Here is a 19,473-nt window from a genome sequence, read left to right on the forward strand (position 1 = left end):
GCCAAATAGGAGGGATGAGTGGTTTTCTGTATCTGCGCCCAGGGACACCTTGTTTTTCAATGAGTCTCTCCACACTACAGCGTTACTGAGATCACACATGACAATAGCAAAATGACAAAAATAATGGTGACCTATTCCAGTCCCCAGTCCAGCCCTGAGCTTGAATCGCTTGCTGCAGGTCAAATGTAGTGTTTGCTTTGGCATGCAGACCTGCAGGCTTCTTTACTGCTTTAAATGACAGAGTGATTTCCTGCCTGCATACGAGGGGGCTGTTCATATTTACATTTCCTCACCACAGGCTTCAGCAGCTATTGGAGTTTTTTTTCCCTCTGTGTTTGTCTGCGATAGACGGTTTATGACTGTGTGTTGTGTGTTGCCGCTGGAGACGGCAATTTATTTCTGTCAGACTAGCCTGTCTGTCCTACCCTAATCTAGTGAGGGTGGAGTGTCTAAAATATATGCTTTGATCCATTAACAGATCGTCCCAAGCTGCTGTGACTGGTCATCTTAGTTTTCAGGCCTTTTCATTCTGGATCATCTCTGTCTTTCTGCTTTCCTTTCCTTTTGCTGACTTTTTATATGTCAACCATTTTACTTCAGGGGATGTGGTTGTCTTTGTGGTATATTGCATGCCAAGTAACTGTGCTCCAGTTCCTCTATGGAACTTCCTAAGTACACATAGTCTCCACAGGCGTCTGCACAACATCGACATGTTTTTTGTGCAAAACAAATGTGACTTTCTCACTTTTTTGTGCAAGCACATGTAAATGTTTCACTCAGATTATTATTATGTTTAACAAACTTCCTTCCTCCTCTGACTTTGCCTTTTTGTAGATTAAAACAGTATAAGATGCTCCCTACTCTACAAAAGAATGCACAGATAACTTTAAAATAAGAGTACAACAAATACATAAACTAGCAGTGTTCAAAATAATATTAACTCAATAAAGTGCTAAAGTAAATGTAAAAAAAGAGTGAAAAGAATCACTGAACTGGCTGTTTTCTAATAAAACTAAAAGCCACATTAACATTTAGGTGATTTATATTCTAATGTTTGTATGAAAGCTAAACTTGTCTCCAGGAAGACACTCTGTCAGCTCCACCACAGAAGGTTTTCAAAAGCTTGATTGGTATCTTGTGCAGAAGCAACATTTACATGAGATTCACCCACAGAAACATCCAATGCTGCATTGATGACAATGCGAGTCTCCGTTGCACTTCCCTGGCGTTCCTGAATGTACCCTGTGCTCACTGTGGGAATATTTTTGACAATATTTCTAATAAATGTTTATTAAACACAAAATGCACTCTCTTTTATCTCCTGCTTTGGTAAAGTTGTGGGCCAGACAACTGAACAACGACCTGACACTCGAGTGGAGCTGCAGATTTATGTTAATGTTTTTTACACTTTGCACAGATTAAACAAACCTATATATATATAACAATTTAAAGTCTTAATTTATTAGCGTTAGAGATGGTGGGAGGCAGATTTTATTACTTTTGGGCAGAGTTGCTTCACCCTGTTTCCAGTCTTGGAGCAAAGCCAAACAAACCAGCTGCTGCTTGTTTCATATTTAATAGACCTATTGAGATTGGTCTCAATCTTCTCATCTTTCCACCAGAGATATTCCTTTAAGAAAACTGTTGCACTGCTGAACTTTACTAATGGAGTGTTAGTTTCACATTGTGATGATACCGCTTTTTCTTAGGTGAAGAATCTGAATATATCTTCCAACACTAAAGACACCTGACTGTCAGTTGATTTACAATAAGTTTCATGTGAGGATGTTTGACTGGAGAGGTTAATTGCATTGTTTGCAAAAAACGGGAGCACACTAGTAGCGGTTCTAGAAACTAAAGCCAGGCGTGTGTGCCGGGGTTATTTCAGGTAGATGTTACCACTCTGGTGCACACAAACACCAGAGCTGTGGAGGGTGGGGTGTAAAGGGCTGTCTGGCACACATGTTCACCACAGCTGTCAATGCATGGGCGATTGTGTTTATGGAGTATAACACATGGGTGATGTACTGTACAATAAAGTAATAATTGTACAATCAAAGCAACCAGATCCTTGTTTGCTGTTTGGTAACATCCGGATGTTGGCTCTGGGGATTATGCTGCTTCGCCGAGTTAATGAAACAGAGCAGAATCGCTCTGTTTCATTAACAGAGCGAGTTTGATTCCCTGTTTATTCTGTGCCTTACGACTTAACTCATCGTGCTCCATATACTGCAATAATTCCAAGTGTGATCTATTTTATTTTAAATTAAATGTTTAACTGACATCATCCTGGGGGTCAGACTGGTGGACAATACAGGTTATCTGAGTTTAAGCCCGTGAGAGCTTCCTTCTGAGCATTCAAATGCCTTTACCAGTCACCACCCAGGAGCTGTACAGTCCTTATCTGACTGCGCACTACCCCTGGAAGATTAACGATAACTTTGAGATGGATTTACCAGCAAAAATCATTATCAAATGATGAAGATGTCATGTTCCTCCACAATCCAGAGAAGAAACTATCTACGTATAATAACACAACATGTTCAAACTCTCTTTCAAGAGAGTTTTCATGGACTTGATAAAGTTCAGGTTAAGTGTTGGTTGGCAGTTTGAATCAGCACAATGTAAAACAACCATTAGTGGTTGACATTGATGAAAGGTCATTGCTATCTCCTCTCACAGCACTCCACAATCACCAGGGTGCAGCTCACTGGCTTTAACCTTTCCCTCATTAAACTGAACCTTTATACAGAAAAGGTGGGAGTGGGTATCCTAGTTACCGTTTTTTTTGACAGCCCAAGGTTAGAGACATTTGCATTTTTATGACTTTGTTGACCCTCTGTGTCCAACCCAGTTATCACGCCATACCTATAGTATTGGTGCTAATATCAAACTTTGAGGAACTTGAACATGCTTTTCCTAAAAATCCTCTTATTATTTAATTTAACACAACAAAAACAAAACTGTCCAATTCAAAGTAGTCTAAAACCAAGCAGTCCTTCTTTGTCTAAACTAAATAGTTTTAAATCACCAATAATTTAATTTAAAACCAAGAACTCTAAGGGTAAGATTACAAATCATACCACATATTTGATGCCATATTTTTGGTACTTGACTGTTTCAGTGCTTCAGACACATTTTGGTTCCCAAAATAATAACTGAGGTTTGACACTATGCCCTTGTGTTTTTTTTTGACTCAATGCTTGAAAGCTGAAATACTTAAGTCAAAGTTAATAGATTTTATTAAATTCATATAAAGAAATAGTTTAACATTTTGGGAAATATGCTTATTTTCTTTCTATTTAGATGAGTATATATCACTCTGTACAGTAGCCTAAATATGAAGGTAAAGATCGTTAGTTTAGCAAGGGGAAATAGCTAGCTTGGCTCTGTCTCAAAATAGCAGAGGTTACCTAACAGATTCTCTTATTTCATTGATGTGCAGTAACTTCCTGGAGTCTTTTCATCACATAAGTTTGGCCTGAACCAAGCTAGTTGTTTCCCCCTGTGTTACTGCTAAGCTATACGCTAGCTGGTTGCTGTCTCCAGCTACATTTGGAATGGACAAATATGAGAGTATTGTCCGTCTCATCTAACTGTTGGGACTGAATACACAAGGCTAAGTGTATTTTTCTTTGTCATAAACATTCCTAACACATTGGGCTGTAGCAGAAAAAAACATTTGGTCATATTGTTTGGTCATTTAAGTTCAACTTATCCCGATAATTCACTGGAAAAGTGGGAGAACATTTCTGCTTCAGTGAACTAGCATCCCTTCTAGCAGCGTAAGCCTCTGACTATAAGAGTCTAATCCATTTTGGTTTGGATGTATTGTCACTGAGGATATGCATCAGTCAGCTGTCAGCGTGTGGCACAATGGGGCTCCGGCAGCCAGCCATTCGGCCTACAGTTCATGCCACATCCTGTTGATACGACTCAACCGACCTGGTCTGGTGTTGTCAGATACACAAATGAGTTCACAGTGGTGGTGTAGCTTCTATGTGAAAGAATAGCAACATAGACCTGTTTTATATTAGATAAAATGCAGAAATGGATGAAGCAAATGAAGCGGTCTCAAATCATTCTGGTGAGCTTCGAGGTAAAAACAAGAACTAGATGTTTCCTCTTTTTACTGATCCATTCAGCTCCTTCCGCCAAATCTTACTTTAATATTTTAGTTACTGTGTGATGTACAAACATCAGACAAATGAGGAAACGATTGTTGTAATTGTGTTTTACAGTTTCCCAAGACTGTCATGATGAAAGGGTGTGTGGGAACTGTCTATCATCCAAACCCTCTTCCTTTTAAATCTGCAAAATATACAAAACTAAACTTTGAATCAGTGGCAACATTTGTTTGACCTGCACTGTACCATACTGTACTTATCACCACACCAAAATAGAGAGGAAGTGCTATTTATTTCCAATGGGCTGAATTCTCAAGAAAACATGTTGGATTCAAGTCAAATGTGATTTGAAGTTGTGGTCCCACTGCGAACAAAACTTGCCCTGTTTAGTTGAGAAATTCACTGATAGCTGACCCACAATTGTTGTGTTAGGACATGTTATTTACAAGTTGAGGCATTAATCTCCTTGTATATGTTTTTGTTTCTGCAGGATTTGTTGTTATCCTTGTACGTAACATGTATGTATAAACACCCATGTTTCTCATCACCTCTCAGGCTGGGGACTCTGTACAAATAAACACACGGTCTGCAGGGAGTACAGTAGGTGGATTCTGGGTGTGACTGGTGTGAGCGTGTTTTCGTGGTTGAACAGGGATTTGCTTCACAGCAGGTTCTGTGTAGAGTGGTGTAAAATGACTGAGCGCTAGTAAATATGTGTTTGTTCTGGTCTCCTCGTCAAAGTCAATATTTAGCATCCTCTCATAGTGGTATTTGTGGTGTATAATGGCTGCTGGGAGGAGTTTTTAAAAACTCCTTTAAAATTAAAACCTTCATTTTGACTAAACTAGCTTTCTATGTTCTACTGTTTCCTGTATTTTTTTCCATATAAATCCTGTTGGTTCAGCATTCCAGGACAATAAAGAGAGGCACATTTTCCTCAATGTTATTTTTCCCTAGCACGATTCCTTTGAGCTGAAGACAAACAGACACACTGTTGATTCAACCGCTGTTTCATGAAGACATATGACTTCATGGACTTTGTCCCTCCTTATCTGAACACTTTATAATCTGCACAGTATATACAACACTGCAGAGCCAAGTTCACACAAAACTGAAAGGCAAAACTTTATAAAGCAAAGTGTGCTTCTGAGTTTGAACGCATCTTTGGGGAAATGCTTTCAAGGTGCACACAAGCATCTCTGTCATTGCTGCTCCTGTCGACCAATCAGGGATCTCTCTCCTCGTCAGACAGACGCATGAACAAACTGAGCACTCCTCCTCCTCCTCTAGACCCATTAAAACATAAAGACTCTCCACTCTCAGCACACTCCCACATCTACAACTTCCTTCAGCGGTTCTTCTCCTCTCGCCTCAGTGAATCATCTTGCAAAACTGTGAGTTCGCTTCTGAATGCACCTTTTCTGACTTTCTGGACTTTGATTTATGACAAGCCTTTTTTATTCGTGCAGAATATTTTAGCTCGAGGCGGCACAGCTGGCGATGTTAAATGATATGATGATGTTTTTTGCTCGTATGTGTCCAGTTCAGTCGACGATTGTAACGTTTGCAAGTGATTTTCCAGATGTGCAAATTTGTCTCCGTTCATTTCGCACTTCTGAGTAACAGCAGAAAGCTGCCCGAAAACAGAAGAGGACCCAGTACGTTTCCATATATTATGGAAACACAGGATATTGCATTATCCTGTGTTTATCCTGCTTATTGTGGGGCAAATACTGTGATTTCCTTTTTTTATTTTGTGACTGAAATGGAGCGCAACAAACATGGAAAAAAGTACAGGAAGTAGCGGTTTGCATGTTATGTAATAAAAAAAGAAAAAGAAAAAAAGACGGAGTTGTGCAAATAGCAAACATTACTTCAAATTAAAGTGACATCGCTTCTGTTTTTTGTATTCTTTGAAAGAGGCATTTATCCTATTACCTAAATAAGAGAAACACCCCACCAGACTCACCTCCAGTCTGACCAGTCAGAAGCTTAGATGAAGTCTCTCGTTAGATTTTCCCAGCAGACATGTATCACCACAGACTTGCAGTATCATGTATTTAGCCACACCAGTGTCCAACATGGATCTTACGCGATCTGAAGGTCTGTTCATGATGCAGCATTTATTGATCAGCCTCTTACGGGATGTCCACAGGGTGTTTTCTCTCTGCACTGAAATCCGAGCCCCTCATTCAACACACAGCTGAACAAACACAACAATAATATTACTCCTTCATGTGATGATAATATGTGGCTGTTTGGATGATCTGTGGTTGGTTTGATCTTTTAATATCTAACTGTTAATAACACACCATGCACAATGAGTAGGTGTACTATGTAGTTATAGTGCAGTATGTGGACCGTAGGATAAAATGGTTCATGGGGTGTAAGAGCTGAGTCTTACAGAAGTAGTGGTCTACGCAAGTGTTGAGTCATCACATTGGACGTCTGCCTCACTGCAGTAATAATCCTGTTTCTGCCAACACGATTTGTAATCTGGCTCTTGTGTAATCGGGGAAAATGGAAATCTGCATAATCTATCACTCATCAAAATCTGAAGATTATGTTTGCTCAATCAAATTTCCTGCACTAGTCAGTTCACAAGATTACTTTATTGAAGCAGTTTGCGGTCATGCATAGACCCAATTTGTTGCTACTCCATTATAAACACACAAGATATGGAAGTTAAGAAATTAGTCAGTGGTTATCTCTCTTATGTTAGGAGAAGTATGATTGACAGATTGATTATGATTCAAAGTTCCTGCATCCATCTGGTTTCCATTATTTAAAGAAAACAGTTCAGACAAGGTTATGGTGTTCATAAGCTTTATTTTCAGAATTGAAGATATTATGACTTATCTCTCTGATACCTGTGCCACAATTCATATAGGACTTTTAAATAACAGGATCCATGAGACCAAGAGTTAAAGTAACTTGGTAAACCACATATCTCTAATATTTTTAGGAAAATTAATCTTGTTATATGTTTTGTGGCGATGCTTTTTTGAGAATACTTAACAGCGAATTTTCCAAACCTGTAGAAAATAAATTAAATCCTCCAAATGATGTGCAAACTAAAGAAGAAGAGTAATAGGCAGATTCAAATGTCAAATGGACTTCATGTTAGAAAATCCCACCAGCGACTTATGTATGTGAATAGTTAACTGATGTGACAGCAGCAGCAATACATGACTGAAAACCGGTTCAGGAACTAGTTTGTTTGGTTTATACCGTCCATACCTTCGAAAGCCCAAACACGGCAAGAGGCCTCCTGTTAACATAACACATGTATTATTACCACTGTGGGGTTGTCTCTCTGAGCTGTTAGCCACAGCTTTACAGAACCATATAGTTCAGGAAACACGCAATGATGCCGAAATCATAACTTCCTCACATTTTGTTGGTATGTTCTTTTCATTGTTCGCTGCATCTCTCGCTGTCTTACTCCGTGTCCTTGGGTTGCAAATATGGTTGCATCTCCATATTTACTCTCTTCCTCCTTCTTTGTTCATGTCCATCTTTCTCTCAGAGCCATCATGGTTTCCCATAAGGAGTTTGTGGGTGCAGGAAAGCAGCCGGGGCTGCAGGTATGGCGTATCGAGAACTTGGACCTGAAGCCGGTTCCTAAGGCTCTGCATGGCAGCTTCTTCACCGGGGACGCCTACCTGATGCTCTTCACCACCTCGGCCCCTTCATACAACATACACATGTGGCTGGGTAAGACATGGACACATAGTGTGCACTTGACTATGGTGCAACATGTTAATACTCCTATCTCTGACTACTAGAAATGAGTATTTTCCTGTTTATCTTGCTTTATAAAAATGATGTTGGCCTCCCCAATTGTGTTTGACAATTGTGATTTTATGGTTTAATCGCTTCTCTTAATGGTTATATGATGTGCTGAGGTTTTTGTGAAAATGACAATACAATATTGAATCTTAAAGTGGGTAAGTCAAATATTACCAATTTAAAAAGGAACTATCCCCAAAGCTTGTGCACGTGCAGTTCATGCACATCACACTAAAAACCTTTAGGTGAGACAAACTGAGCGATTGAAACGTGCTCATGTCCTCGCAACACCATACCTGTGGTTTTGAAGGGGCTATAGATGAGATTAGGCATTTGATCTCAGCACGGAAACATCCTCTGCAGCATGAGTCACTGGAAATGTGTTCTTTAGAAGTCATACCAGTTCGAGAAATTCCACCCGGCCACACAGCTCCCTCGCTGTGCCGTCTGCTCTCCTTTAAGGGTTCAGTGCAGGCCTCTGCAGAGTGAACAAAGACACCAACAACTTTAAATCCTAAATTGAAGGCAAAGTCTTTTCATGCTCTGCACATTTTCAGTTACATAACAATAATAGGGACTTCAACAAATACGTCTCCTGGAATACGCTCGTACATCACAAGAGACCAGTCCCTGCTTGTTTGTAGTGTTTCCTGCCAATTCTCCTCCAGTGTCAGCACACAAACAGCTCTTTTAGTTCTCTACCGCCATTGCAACTATCTGTAAGACATTGAAGTAGAAATAACATGAAAACATAATTAATCCCTCTGCCTGGGATCAATGTTAGTCATGAAGAATCATGGAATAGTTGTGTTGTGTGCCGTCTTTCAGTAATAGCAGGATACAAAGTAGTTTTGCTGCAGATGTGGTTAAAAGCCTCAAGTCCTGACTCAGAGGTCCTGTAAGGTCACTGCAGAAACTTAAAAGCTGTAGTTTGCTCTGCTAATCTAAAATTACTGAATGCTCTTATGAAAAACTCCACTCTTGAGCATCCGTCTGATACAATTAGAGTATGAAAATAACTGGGGAAAATACGATTTGACTGTCAATGTCTCTTTCCTGCAGGGGATGCATGTTCACAGGATGAGAGTGGAGCAGCTGCCATCTTTTCCACACAGCTGGATGACTTCTTGGGTGGTGGGCCGGTGCAGTACAGGGAGCTGCAGAACTCTGAATCCAACACCTTTCTGGGATACTTCAAGTCAGGAATCAAGTACCAGGTTAGCTTCAGCAAAGACAACTTTGGACTGGTGGTTTCGCTATCTGAATGAAAATACTCTTGAGCAGTGGTTCCCAACATGGGGGGTCGGGTAAACCATGCCTGCTAAACATCAGCATGTTAGAGTTGTCATTGTGAGTATATTAGCATGCTGATGTTAGCATTAAGTTGAGCCTCACAGAGCTGCTAGAATGGCTCAAGTCTTGTTTATTTTTAAATATTGCACATATTTACCTCTTTAGGCCTCAAAAGATTATTAAAATAAAACGGTTTTAGAAGGTAAAATCCCAAATAACTGCTCACTGATAAGTGGTCACAAATAGACATTGCTGTATAATAAAGCTTTACAAGAAAAGAGGGTTGGGACCATTGCTCTATCGGTTAATAACTCCATAAATCAGTCAACTTTAAAGAAATATTTATTTTGTGTTGTTTGCCTGCTGTAAACTTCACTATCAATATAAAGTGAGCAATGAAGACGTTACATTTGTTTAGTGCATAAACAGTGAAAGTTATGATGGCAAAAAAAAGAGAAGACAAATAGATCAACAGTCTCAGGACTAAACATGTCTACAGGGCTTAATGATTGTCGGCATTTCATGAACTTTGCCAAACATTAAAGCTGAGGAGTCTGAAGTTCAGAGGGAACACAACATTCCCCTTTTGCTATTGCCAGGGAGTGCCTGCCCAACTGACTGGCTGTCATGGAGGCAACCACCCTGTTCAGAAGACATTTTGAAAACACAAACAGGCCACTTTTTAACCAGCCATCTGTTTCACATTGCCATGAAAACCATCCAAACCCCCTTCTGGCTCTAGTTGGGTATAATTAGCCCAAAGTCTTGTTTACTGCTTTTGCAAAGCTGGAGGGTGGAAACTCTGCTCTGCACATGTGCAGAAACACAGTTCAGACACACAGGGTCCTTCAGAAAAAGAGCGAGAGCCAGAACTAAACCTCATTATCTCTTCATGCTTTTGGTAACTCCACTGTTAGGATACAATCCTGTCATTAGAATAAACAGAGCCTGCATTGTTACCAGGGACATTTTTTACTGCGTCTCTCTTGAGAAAGATGAACAGCACTAATGTGGTTTTTGAAGATGCTAACAATACTCTGTGCCTTTGTGGGTAAATGCTGAGCCCTCAACAGAAGTTTCATAAATAAGAACCTCCCTCCTTGTATTGGTTCCCATGAAGCGACAATGCTTTATCTAAAATGGTACATGATAAAAGTGCATCACACATCACAGTATCAAAGCAGTCCCATTGCTTTTTCTGTTGTACATTCTGTTGCTCATCTGCAGTGAATTATTTGCATGCCTTGTAAATACCTGTTTTGTTTAATGGCTTCACTAAGGATGGCACAATCCTGCCTCCCAGGTACACCACTGTTGCACAGAACAGACATGATCCTGCTTTCCAGAAGCAGGCTTCTTGTCAATTTAATGTGTGCCATTTATTAAGGCATATTGGCTTTGTTAGCTGTCTCATTATTTGGCAGCACAATTTACAGGTTTTTAGTTTTTTGAGGGTTTTTATTGTGTTGCATAAACTAATTTCCCCCTCAATGTTAATCTCAGTGTCTCATGAAATCCTTTGTGTCCATACATCCTGCCTAATCCTAACCTCTCAATAGTGCATTTGTTACTGCGTGTTTGGTGGTTGTAAACCTCAAACTGTGCACATGATGTAAAATGTGCGCTGTTTTCTTTCTTAAACTGTGTTCATGTACACGTTTCAAATGAAGCCAACGTTTTCCCTTTACATGACCTCACTTAAATTATGATTTGTTGTCACAGAGAGGGGGCGTGGCCTCAGGTTTCCAGCATGTGGTGACCAATAATATGGACGTGAAGCGGCTTCTGCATCTCAAGGGTCGGAGGGCCATCAGAGCAACAGAGGTGGAGATGTCCTGGGCCAGCTTCAACAAGGGAGACTGCTTCATTGTTGACCTGGGCCAGGTGAGCTGGGTTTGATCTGTTTTAGTGTGTGTGTGTGTGTGTGTGTGTGTGTGTGTGTGTGTGTGTGTGTGTGAGAGTATATGTATATATATATATATATATATATATATATATATGTATATATATATATATATATATATATATATATATATGTATGTATGTATGTATGTATATATATATATATATATATATATATATATATATATATATATATATATATATATATATATACATATTTAATTTATTTAACCAGGAAAAGCCTCATTGAGATTAAAAATCTCCTTTACAAGAGTGTCCTGGCCAAGACAGCAGTAGCACATTAAAACAAAGTTTCAGACATACAACATAAAACAGTGACAGAACATTTTTTGATCACGGCATAGGTAAAAAACAAAACTAAGACTCAAGACTCAAGTCAGCATAGCCTAGTTCACACAGGTACACATCCTCAGTCAAAAACATCTACAACCAGATGAACCTTCCTCCAACTCTTTCAATCAATTTTTAAAAACACCTAAAGAGACCGGCTCCCGGAGACCCAAATCAGTCTGCAGCAGATTCCAAGCCGCAGGAGCAGCAAACCTTAAACCCCTTTTTCCCATTTCGAGACGGACGTTGGGGACAGATAACAAGAGTAGGCCTTGCGCATGTGTCACAGAGCAAAGACGGTAGCTTCCAGCATTCTTCTGACAAATCAAACCACACAGATAAGATGGAAGTACATTAAGAATTGCCTTATAAATAATGAGATGCCAATGATTTAGTCTATATGGGTGATCGTAGTATATATATGTATTACTAATACTTATTGTGTCCCTGGTTGTCACCAAATCAGTCAGCACTGAAATCTGAGTGTAATAAAAGGATAATAACTTGAATGTCCATTTCCTGTCTTTCCCTCTCCTGCAGCATATCTATCAGTGGTGTGGCAGTGAGTGTAACCGATTTGAGAGGCTGAAGGCCTCTGAGGTCGGTATCGACATCAGAGATAATGAGAGAAACGGCAGAGCCAAACTGCACATGGTGGAGGAGGGGGAAGAGGCAGCAGAAATCATAGAGGTGACACAGAATTACACACACGCACACGCACGCACACACGCACACACACACACACACACACACACACACACACACACACACACACACACACACACACACACACACACACACACACATTATTTCTCCTCTCCGGTTATATCTAAGCCACACAAGATTTGACCTCAAAGTTGATTACTTGTGAGCAGAGGCTATAAGGGTTATTGATGCATTTCACGGCCGGCCAGTGATTAGTTATCGTGGGAACGAGTGGACACAATGCTGTTCTTTGTAATGTGCTGCTTCTGAGCCAACTCTGTGCCAATGCGGTATTGTAAACACTTCCTTTACAACAAGAGAGGAGGGTAAACTCCACAAGGGCTTAATGAAAGAGAGTGAGGAGGGGGGTGGTTTAATTATTTTTTAAATCCATCAAGATTGTTTTTAATCTGAGAAAAGCTGTAGAATGTAGTCTACGAAACAAATGTATCTGTGTATACAAAAAAACTGTTGTAACTTGGGGTACAAGTGATAATTATGAGAACAAGAGGAGAACCATAATGAATTCCTTTGGTTGTGTAGGCTCTGGGGCCCAAACCCACCATTGCACCCAGTACTGTGGATGACGAGAAGGTGGACACCTCCAACAGGAAGAAGGGTGCCCTCTACATGGTGAGTGATGTAAGTGACAACCCATTATTCAACCTTTTGTTTTTGTGCTGTGCTGTGCTGTGCTGTGCTGTGCTGTGCTGTGCTGTAATGCAGTGTTTTTCAACCTTTTTTGAGCCGCGGCACATTTTCTATATATTTATATATATATGTATATATATATATATATATGTGTGTATGTGTGAAATATATGTGACTTTGATTTCTGAGTGGTAAATAAGATTTCATAACCCACGCTACGGAGGGATCTTTAACTAAAGTAGGATTTGAAATGTATCCTCATAATTGTTTTGCATTCTTGAGCTACTGATTTGAATTTGAAAATCAAAACTTAAATATTATAGCCTGGATTCTGTCATATTGAATTATAAAGATGCCTGCATATTTTTATTTATCCATGGATTTATGAGTTACTGAACATCAGACTGTAAATCTTGAGTTTGAGGACTGCATGAAATAAATACGTATGTAGCTCATATGATGATGTCGACACTTCTACATTCAACAATTACCAATTTACACCTCAAGAATATGCATTTCCCAAAAATGACGTTTTAATATTGTAACAATAATGCTGTTGAGGAAACACGTCCTCACTTGTCGGTACACGTTGAGAGCAGAGCTGGGAGCTGACGCTGTGCCTCTGCTTCGTAGATCTCTGATGCCTCTGGCTCCATGAAGGTGTCAGCCGTGGCTCCGTCCAGTCCCTTCAAACAGGCCATGTTGTCTCCTGAGGAGTGCTACATTCTGGACAACGGGGTGGACAAGAACATCTTTGTTTGGAAAGGTGCCCTACTCATTACAGAAAAAATAATATTCATTAGGTAGCTCATTCCATAGATTTACCTTTTCATCATGTCATGTCTTATCTTACTCCAACCAGGTCCCAAGGCCAACATGGCAGAGCGTAGAGCAGCCATGTCCGCGGGCCAGCAGTTCATCAAAGACAAGGGATACTCCAATAAGACACAGGTAAAGCTGACATGTGCATCATCACTCAAACAAACACGAGTCTTGCAGAAAAACAGCGTCTTGTTTTCACTTAATTAATGGAAATGTTACTGTTTTGAACTTCTGTTATTAAAGAAAGGTATACTGCCATGTCAAAAAGGCAGGTCATTCAAAATCCCTCTTTCCCTTACAGATCCAGGTTCTTCCCGCAGGAGCTGAGACGACTTTGTTCAAGCAGTTCTTCAGCGACTGGAGGGACAAAGACGAGACCACGGGCCCCACTAAGGCCTACACCATCGGTCGCATCGCCAAAGTGGACCAGGTGCCCTTCGATGCCACCACCCTGCACTCCAACAAAGCCATGGCAGCCCAGCATGGCATGGTGGATGATGGAAAGGGCAAGGTCCAGGTACGAATGGGTTGGAAGCTAAAAAAAGATAAAACCATGATAAAACGGTGTGTTCAGGTTGGTAAAAACTGGTTGTGGTTTGGCTTTCAGATTTGGCGTGTTGAGGGTGAAAGAGTGCCTGTGGATCCCTCCACCTACGGTCACTTCTATGGGGGAGACTGTTACCTCATCCTCTACAGCTACAGACTGGGAGGCCGCGAGCAACACATCATTTACACCTGGTGGGTAAAAACAAAGATCCATACAAACACATACGTGCAGTGCAATTGGTGTAATACAGAGGGAACTACAGGCTGCTGTTGAGCACGTAGAAACACTTTCCCCACCACACCCAGTCTAAGAGCTGTCCTGTGTGTGTGTTCCTGCAGGCAAGGGCTGAAGTGCACACAGGACGAACTGGCAGCTTCGGCGTTTCTCACAGTGAAGCTTGATGACTCAATGGGAGGATCCCCTGTTCAGGTGAGAGCTTAATAACATGTAAAAACAAGTTCAGCTTCTGTAAAGGCCCATGGTAATCCCGTATTTGACCAAAGACTTGACACCAGACTTGACTGTGACTGAAGGGTATTAATATAAATAATGCAATTATTGTTAATTAAGAGTTTCAGTCTGAATATGACTTGTGGAAGGTGAGTAAGAAGTTACAGCCAATAGCATGGCATGTCTACTTTCTTAATAATTAGCTCATTATATTTTTTGGCAGAACTTGTCATTGTTGTTTTCTTGAGTGCAATAAAAGACAAGTTATAACAAAAGAGCATAATGTCTGGCTACCTCACGAATGCAGCGCTGTGGAAAAACAGTCTTTTAGTACTTACGAGGGTCCAGCTTCTCAAATTGAATTTCTATTCAAACTAATTGTTACAGAGAATTAAGTACAGCGGATCATGCAAACATCTCACTCATAGCTTCAGTCTAAAAACAACCAGCCTTGGACAACCAGCAGAGGGCAGTGTCACTGTGATGTTCATATTTTGAATACACTCTTCTGCACACCCATACTTACCACATAATAATGTCAGTGTTTACAACATCTTCCTTGCTATAACATGTGCTACCACATCACCAATAAAAAGGCGAATCTTAAACTCTAAACTGGATCAGTTTAATTTATTTGATTGTTAAAGGCATCAAATGTTGACAAATGTTGACAAAGACAATCCCTCACCAACTATGACGACATTAAATAGAATCTCCACCATGATATGCTTTATACATTTCCCCCCTTTACGGTGTACAGGTGCTTTTGTAACATCCGATATCTTTTTTTTCTTCACTTGATTTCTACTCTATTATTCCCTTTTTGATCACCTATAGGCTAAACTAGAATAGTCATGAGAGCCAAAATTCTTCATAGTGACGTTTTTAATGTCCCCATCATAGGTGAGAGTGACTCAGGGTCAGGAGCCTGCACACTTGATGAGTCTGTTCCAGGGCAAACCCATGATCATCCACAGCGGAGGAACGTCACGCAAAGGTGGGCAGTCACATAGCGGCAGCAGTCGCCTCTTCCACATCCGGCAGAGCTCTTCTCGCGCTACCCGCGCTGTGGAGGTGAGTTGTCTGCCAGCACATTGGTTTGTGTTGTCACATCCTCGATTTTCACCTCTTACCTGTCTACATGTGTTCCCTCAGGTGGAGGTCTCTGCTTCCAGTCTGAACACCAACGATGTGTTTGTGCTGAAGTCCCCGACCGCCTTGTATGTGTGGCAGGGCGTGGGTGCCAGTGATGAGGAGATGGAGGCTGCCAAGCATGTGGTGGGCTTCCTGGGTGGCAGTCCCAGTCATGTGTCCGAGGGCAGCGAGCCAGGTGGGTGTCCTCTGAAGACCAATATAGACTATTGTATGTAAAAATAGGTTTCCACCCAGACAGGACAGCCAATGTGGCTATTTTCACCTGGGTGTATATACCTGTATGTGTATATGTAGATTATTGTAGGCATATTCCTGAACCCAACCAAGTTGTTATGTTGCCTAAACTTAACCAAACTGCGACTGAAAACTGAAAGTAATAATTATAAAAAAATAAATGTAAAACTAGACTTCTTAAGTTACATATTTAACTTGGCCGGGTGTAAATAGCCGAATAGATGCCGTGCGACTATTCTCACCCGTTGCAAATAGACTCTGATTCACTTAATATTTACCCCTCATTGAAATAAACTGAAATGATTAGTAGGGAGGTATTTTGCTTTATTTATCTGCCCTAGGATGATTATAGAGGGAGGATGCATCATTGTTTGGTGAACACATCACACTCATTAGTCTAATGGCTGTGCAGTGGTTTAAAGCCAAAAGTTAAATGAAAATCAATTATACTTTATCTAAGCGTTTGGACTCATTTTGACATAACTTTGAGGATTAAAATACTCAACTCTGTTTTGTTACAAAACAAATGTAAATGATTGTCCTAATGAAGGTACTAGACTTTAAAAGCTAAAAATTAAAGGCCATACGTATGTTTCCATGCAGATCTAGCTTTCCTAACATGTCATTGGCCCGTTGACTGATTGGCCTAATAAGATGTTACTGCTGCATTCCTGGCCTGTTTTTTTTTTTTTACCCATGAACAGATGATGCATTTGGTAACCGACTGTCCTAAAGAGGTCGTGATTTACTTCATGATTAACAAACAAAAGCATAAAATATGGGACAAACTACTTGAAGCTGATGGATGTTGTTTTCTTCTTGCCCAGGTGATTTCTGGGCTGCTCTTGGCGGCAAGAAGGATTATCAGACCTCCAAAAGTCTGCAGAACATGATCAATGCCCCGCGTCTGTTTGGCTGCTCCAACAAAACGGGAAGACTTAGTGTGAGTGAAATGATAAGAGTACAATTTGTTTTGGTTCTCAAGGCTCATATACCACAGATGTGGAACACTTTATTTGGTTCAGCCTATCAACATAGTTATGTTAACATAGTATAATATAACATCATTTACACTAACAATCTACACACAATCAGACTGAATTTTCTCCTGCTCTGTCTATCAGGTTGAAGAAGTACCAGGGGATTTCACTCAGTCAGATCTGGCCATTGATGATGTCATGCTCTTGGATACCTGGGACCAGGTAAGATGAGCTCTCTGTCGTCATCGTGAGAGCTTGCAGAAACATGTCTGATGTGTGAAATGCCTTTATGGAATTCAGAGACTCTACAGACGTCACAAAGGCATAAGTACTCTTCAAACTCTGCATAGCTGGAGACTATTTGAATGGTTGAATGTGTTTCTTCTCCTTGTAGATCTTCCTTTGGGTTGGCAAAGAGGCTAATGCAGAGGAAAAGACGGGAGCGCCCAAAATAGGTTTGTTGCATCCTTTCAGGGCATGTGTCACATAAAAAGGGTGCTACCGTGTCTCTGTCCAAACCGAGATAGCAGGCTACTTTATTAAAATATGTTTACTAATCTCAGAGACTTTCAAGGAAGCTAACGATTTGGATTTTTGTCTTCCTGGGGAAATTGTTCCAGGTGTCCACCACAATTTATGAAACTTTGCCCATATATAACATTGTATTAATGTGGATAATAATAAAAAAGCACAACATTGAGCTTTTAAGGTATATCGTACATACATGCATGATTGTTGTTTATGCCTGCTATGACATATTCCACAACATCTTAAAGCTGCACTGATCAATATTTTTAGATAAACAATAGGAAAAACGTCCATGTGTAATGTGAGAGGAGTTGTAAGAGTGACACACAATGATTCCTTGACTCTGCAGTTCCCTTCAGCTCGAGGGATTTGTTTGAGTGTCTTTGGGATCATTTCCTGTATTCAAAGTCTCTTGTCTGTAAAGTTGTGCTGTGAGACTGTTACGTATTCTCACTTTCTGTCAATGAGTCTGAAGTGTCTCTCCCTCTATCCAACCCTCTGTCTACTTCTTGTCATGCAGCAAAAGACTATGTGGACTCAGATCCGTCTGGTCGCAGAGGACTGCCCATCACCACCATCAAACAGGGAGCAGAGCCTCCAACTTTCACTGGCTGGTTCCAGGCCTGGGAATCCAAGATGTGGGAGATGGATCCATTGGACAGAATCCGTGCCCGTTTCCAAACATAAAACCAAAGGCTCTTTCTACCAGTCTGACTCCTTGGCTGCCTAACATCTCCTAATGCAATTTCATTTATCCCAATTCCAATCCCTAAGTGCCAAAACTAATGTCATTATCAGGTTGAATGGCTGCCTCTATGCCTTGGTCCCGGTGCAGCACATCGGACTTCATAAACAAGAATGCAACACATTGGACGTCAAATGACTTCCTGTCACAACAATATCTTTAATTGATAGTGGTTTATTGATCTGTTGCATCCATCAGCACGTCTTGATCTAAGCCCCTAATACGACTACAAAATAGGAAAGGAAGCCATTTTAGACAGCTGGAGATATCCTGGCGATATGTTTCTCTCTGCACTCTTTCCCTTCTGAAGACAGCATCATGCTTTCCTTTCTGCCTGTCTTAACAGCCTTATTTTTCATAATGAACCAGTATGTCAGAAACAGTTAACTCCATTAGTATGCTGTGTTTACATATGTTTTATCGTTAGTACTGGAATGATGTGCACTTTCTAGAAATTGCATGCTGCATTTTTTTTTTGCCATATTCTGTGCTTGTGAATTTTAAAAGGCGTACAGTGGTATGCACGCGTGTCTGTTGTCTTTATTACTTGACCCTGAAATGCTTACAAGGATGGCTTTAAATAAAACTCAGAGCATTTCAAACCTGTGTTTTCTATTTGATTATTTTTTAGGCTAATGCAAGGAATCAGATGAATCTCAAACCCTCAGCACCACCAGCATTCATAATTTATATTAAAGAAGATTAAAGTAGAGAAACTGTCAGAAGGTTTCGAAGCCAGCTCTCACTAAGTCTGTCATCTTCTCTCGGGAAGATAACATGGGATCTCGTTGCAGTTTGCAGCATCTGTCTAAGTAGGAAGAAGACTTGAAAGCTCAGTTCAGCAAGCCAAATTTCTTGAATGTGTAAAGTACTTGGCATTAAAATCATTTCTGATTCTGCTGTCAGATACAGGTTTCTTAGAGAAGAAACAGCAGCGAGCAACGTGTACATTTATATATCCTGCCACGATACTGTGAATTGAGGCATTACGCATTTGTGTGATTTGCAGGACACACATAATACAAACTCAGTGGAAAGTCTCTTTACCCAACTCATCCTATGAATGAATGAGAAAAAACAATACTTAAAGGCTAGCTTTTTATTACAGCTAATTTCATACATAGATATACTGTGATACCTGTGTAATGAAAACACCTTATTTGATTGAAGGAGATCACGTGATGTGATAGC

The 19,473-nt window shown here is 40.4% G+C and overlaps 1 protein-coding gene across 2 annotated transcripts; it reads left to right on the plus strand.

Annotated features, from left to right (window-relative positions):
• The first annotated feature begins 5,468 nt into the window (after positions 1-5,468).
• scinlb (scinderin like b) lies at positions 5,469-18,878 on the plus strand. Of its 2 annotated transcripts, none has more exons than XM_079215066.1 (17): positions 5,469-5,521; positions 7,657-7,844; positions 8,982-9,136; positions 10,935-11,096; positions 12,006-12,155; positions 12,714-12,812; positions 13,455-13,587; positions 13,684-13,772; positions 13,945-14,160; positions 14,251-14,381; positions 14,529-14,619; positions 15,544-15,714; positions 15,796-15,970; positions 16,857-16,972; positions 17,154-17,231; positions 17,404-17,464; positions 18,058-18,878. In XM_079215066.1, exons 2-17 carry the CDS (start codon positions 7,664-7,666, stop codon positions 18,222-18,224), a joined length of 2,175 nt encoding a protein of 724 aa, XP_079071192.1. In that variant the 5' UTR covers positions 5,469-5,521; positions 7,657-7,663; the 3' UTR covers positions 18,225-18,878. The 2 variants fall into 2 exon arrangements, with proteins under 2 accessions (XP_079071192.1, XP_079071193.1); XM_079215067.1 differs by having other exon boundaries at positions 12,714-12,803.
• Positions 18,879-19,473: the final 595 nt, after the last annotated feature.

The sequence above is a fragment of the Taurulus bubalis genome (genome assembly GCF_910589615.1).
Source record: "Taurulus bubalis genome assembly, chromosome: 1".
In the NCBI taxonomy this organism is placed as follows: domain Eukaryota; kingdom Metazoa; phylum Chordata; class Actinopteri; order Perciformes; family Cottidae; genus Taurulus; species Taurulus bubalis.

Bases quoted from the DNA above. Each gene is read 5' to 3' on its own strand.
- scinlb (XM_079215066.1), top strand. From the start codon at position 7,664: ATGGTTTCCCATAAGGAGTTTGTGGGTGCAGGAAAGCAGCCGGGGCTG. The intron at 7,845-8,981 runs GTAAGACATGGA...TCTTTCCTGCAG, and splicing joins CAACATACACATGTGGCTGG to GGGATGCATGTTCACAGGAT. The intron at 11,097-12,005 runs GTGAGCTGGGTT...CCTCTCCTGCAG, and splicing joins TCATTGTTGACCTGGGCCAG to CATATCTATCAGTGGTGTGG.